This window comes from Nerophis ophidion, linkage group LG08 (assembly GCF_033978795.1).
Source record: "Nerophis ophidion isolate RoL-2023_Sa linkage group LG08, RoL_Noph_v1.0, whole genome shotgun sequence".
In the NCBI taxonomy this organism is placed as follows: domain Eukaryota; kingdom Metazoa; phylum Chordata; class Actinopteri; order Syngnathiformes; family Syngnathidae; genus Nerophis; species Nerophis ophidion.
In genome coordinates, this window is record NC_084618.1 from 35,144,791 (window position 1) to 35,148,311 (window position 3,521).

Consider the following 3,521-nt stretch of genomic DNA (forward strand, 5'->3'; position numbering starts at 1 on the left):
CAATAAATTTCCTCAATAGATATCATTTAAAAAAAAACATAAAATTATCCATCAGGTTGGATGGGAAGTGTTGATTTTCATCCATGATGTCTCTGTACATTACTGCATTCATCTTTCTCTCTATATTCACTAGTCTCCCACTATATTATTTTTTATTTTCAATAAATTTGCTCAATAAAAAAAAACATTTCACATTGTCTTTATGTGGTATTGTCTGTAGAATTTGGAAAAAAAAACTAAAAACATTTTACATTGTCTTTATGGGGTATTGTCTGTAGTATTTTGAAAGCAAAATCATACTATCCCATTTTGGAATAGGGCTGTATTAAGACAACATGTCGAAAAAGAAAAAGCGCTGTGAATACATTACAGATCCACTGCGCACACAGCTCTATTGACAATAAAAAAACATGACATGGCACTGAGGATGAAGGAAAAATGCTTAAGGGGGCTAAACTGGAGAATAAGTAAAATGAAGGCCAACTAAAAAAAAAAAGTGTGAAACAAACAATATATACAAATAATGCATTAATAAATTAATAAAAACATTACATTGAGAGAATAATAGCAGTAATAATAGATGATAAAATAAAAAGTATCCATCCATCCCTTAATTCTCTACCGCTAGTCTTTCTCGGGGTGGCGGGGGTGGCTGGAGCCTATGCCAGCTGCATTCGGGCTGCATTTTGATATTATTCATATAATATATGTTATATATTATTTATTATTGTCTATTGTGATCGAACTGTGGTGCTGAATTTCCCCAGGGATCAATAAAGTACTTTCTATTCTATTGTATTCTATATCATTTAGATCAGGGGTCTCAGACACGCGGCCAATTGCGGCCGCCACTATGATATGAAAGTTTAATGTTAGTGTGGCCCGCAAGTTTTATATGAATGGCGCTTGACAGCGTTGTGTTATTTGGGTCCAAAATGGCTCTTTCGACGTTCTGGGTTGCCTACCCATGCGTTAGTGGAAAAGTAGCAAGTGAGTGAAAGCGACAGAGACGCTGCCATGCAGAAGAGGGTTTTCTTACACGACATCTGTTCGTCAGTAATAACGGTCCCCGATAACCTGGACCAATTCAAACCCAATCCATCCATCCATTTTTATCCGCTTATTCCCTTCGGGGTCGCGGGGGGCACTGGTGCCTATCTCAGTTACAATCGGGCAGAAGGCGGCGTACACCCTGGACAAGGGGCTATCTCAACACAGGGCCAACACAGATAGACAGACAACATTCACACAGTAGGGCCAATATAGTGTTGCCAATCAACCTCTCCCCAGGTGCATGTCTTTGGAGGTGAGAGGAAGCCGGAGTACCCGGAGGGAACCAACACGGTCACGGGGAGGACATGCAAGCTTCACACGAACCCAGGATCTTCTTATTGTGAGGCACTAGCACTAACCCCCAACAACATTTCTTTGTACTTGTGCAATGATATAAAATATACATCCATCCAAAATAGAAAATGACACAATAAAAATAAGAAACATAAGAGTAAACATGATGAGAAGAACGAGCGCTAACCACTGTAACACGTGCTCTCCTGTCTTTAACCTTTTTTTTTTTTTTAAATGTCAGCAATCTGTGCAATCCTTAGGCTCAAAAATAAAGTAAAATCATTTGATTTTTAAGAAGCCTCATGCCTTTTGTTTATTTTAGTGTTTTAATGAGACGGTTGTAGAAATGAACACTACGGGAGTGTTATGGGCGGGGCTAGGCCGGGAAGTCTTCTCTTGTTATCGAATGTGACAACTGCTTGTTTTGTTTTTTTTTTCATTTATTTTAGTGCTGTTATGTAGCCCGCTGGCTTAGCATGTATTTATGTGCACGTTTCATTTTTATAATGTATCAAAAGTATTGATTTTATTATTGTGACTGCTTGGTAGCAATAATGTCAACGAAGCGACTCCTTAAAGTGTTTTTTCACACCAGCATCTGACAAAGATAATGAACTGTCACCTTGTTGTCATTGTGTGTGTGTGTGTGTGTGTGTGCGTGTGTGTGCGTACAGGCAGAGGCGCTGCAGGCTTTCGTGGATGAGGCAGAAAGCAGGGTGGGCCACTCGGTGGAGAAGAAGGCCAGCATCATCCCGCGGGTGAGGACGTGAGCGACAGCTGTCATTCAAATGTGTTTGTGTAGAGCAGAGTATGCGCCCCTGTCATTTTTGCCTCATCCTTCACTTTAAGCACTACCGACCTGATGTGATGATGCTACCTGGTGGTTGTTTGAGCTAGTACCGGATGCTTCAGTCACACGCAGGATTCTCACAAGAATGAGGCAAAAAATACAGTGTTGCTTACTGTGTGTGTTAAAAGAAGCACGTTTTTTGTGTCACAGTGTGATGTTGGCGAGCGCTGCGCGATGAAACATGGGCCCCGATTTGGCCGACTGTGCGATTGTCTGCGGGGAGCGGCGTGCAACACCTTCTTCCTGCGCTGCTACTGAGGGCACCTAAAAACATTCTCGACCCATTGTTTCAACTCAAATGTGTCCTTGTTGTCCTTTGTCAAATAAATGTTGTTCCCCACTTCCACTGTAAGACACCTAAACGCTCACACAGGACAATAAACATGTCCATTATGTCTTTGTCTTTGTCCATTCACCATGCAGCCGCGTCACTAATCAACGTGCGGGGTTATGTCTGGCTTTAGGTACCTTACCTCCAGGCATGGTCACCCAAAAAGGTACCCCAAAAAGGTCGCAAATTGCGTCCCTTTGTGTTGCTTGGTTGCGAGAATATTTTTGGCAATCACAAGTTGATCGTCCAATCAGAGGCGAGCGCGCTGAGGTCAGCGTCCTACGTTGAAGCTTCTTTTCGTTTCTCAGCTTCACACGCAGGACGCTTATCAACAGCATGACATTTATTCCTCAGATAAGAGCTGGTAATGACACACTCACACACGCACACACGCGTCTTCTAGCTGTGTGTCATGAAAGGACAACATGGCCTTTTCACAACAAGACTCCGGATGGACAAAATAAAATTTAAAGGTTGTCCTTTTTCTGTGTTCCTTTGAAGTCAAATGTTATAAACATGATTTTTATTTAATATAGAGGGACTTATTTGACTTTTAAAGATGAAACCAGAAGACAAACATGAACATGTATGGGTTGGGGTTCTAAATCATAATAAAAGTCCAGCCATCCATCCATTTACTACCGCTTGTCCATTTTTGGGGTGGCGGGGGGTGCTGGAGCCTATCTCAGCTGCATTCGGGCGGAGGGCGGGCTCCACCCTGGACAAGTCGCCACCTCGTTGCAGGGCCAACACAGATCTACCATGAATTGATTAACGTGGATCCCGACTTAAACAAGTTGAAAAACTTATTGGGGTGTTACCATTTAGTGGTCAATTGTACGGAATATGTACTGTACTGTGCAATCTACTAACAAAAGTTTCAATCAATCAATCAATAGACAGACAACACTCACACTCACATTCACACACTAGTGTTTTTAAAATGTAATAAATAGATATATAACAATTTATTTTATATTTAAGTCATACAAT

The 3,521-nt window shown here is 41.4% G+C and overlaps 1 protein-coding gene across 2 annotated transcripts in view; it reads left to right on the top strand.

The window, feature by feature from the left end:
- cart4 (cocaine- and amphetamine-regulated transcript 4) overlaps positions 1-3,166 on the top strand; it is a 14,254-nt gene extending 11,088 nt beyond the window's left edge. The window contains exons 4-6 of one of the 2 annotated variants that reach the window (XM_061908393.1): positions 1,291-1,393; positions 2,022-2,105; positions 2,348-3,166. In XM_061908393.1, the coding sequence (XP_061764377.1) occupies positions 1,291-1,393; positions 2,022-2,105; positions 2,348-2,455 (295 nt within the window). In that variant the 3' untranslated portion in view covers positions 2,456-3,166. The remainder of the gene's footprint in view (positions 1-1,290; positions 1,394-2,021; positions 2,106-2,347) is intronic. The other variant, XM_061908392.1, reaches the window with a different exon arrangement.
- Positions 3,167-3,521: the final 355 nt, after the last annotated feature.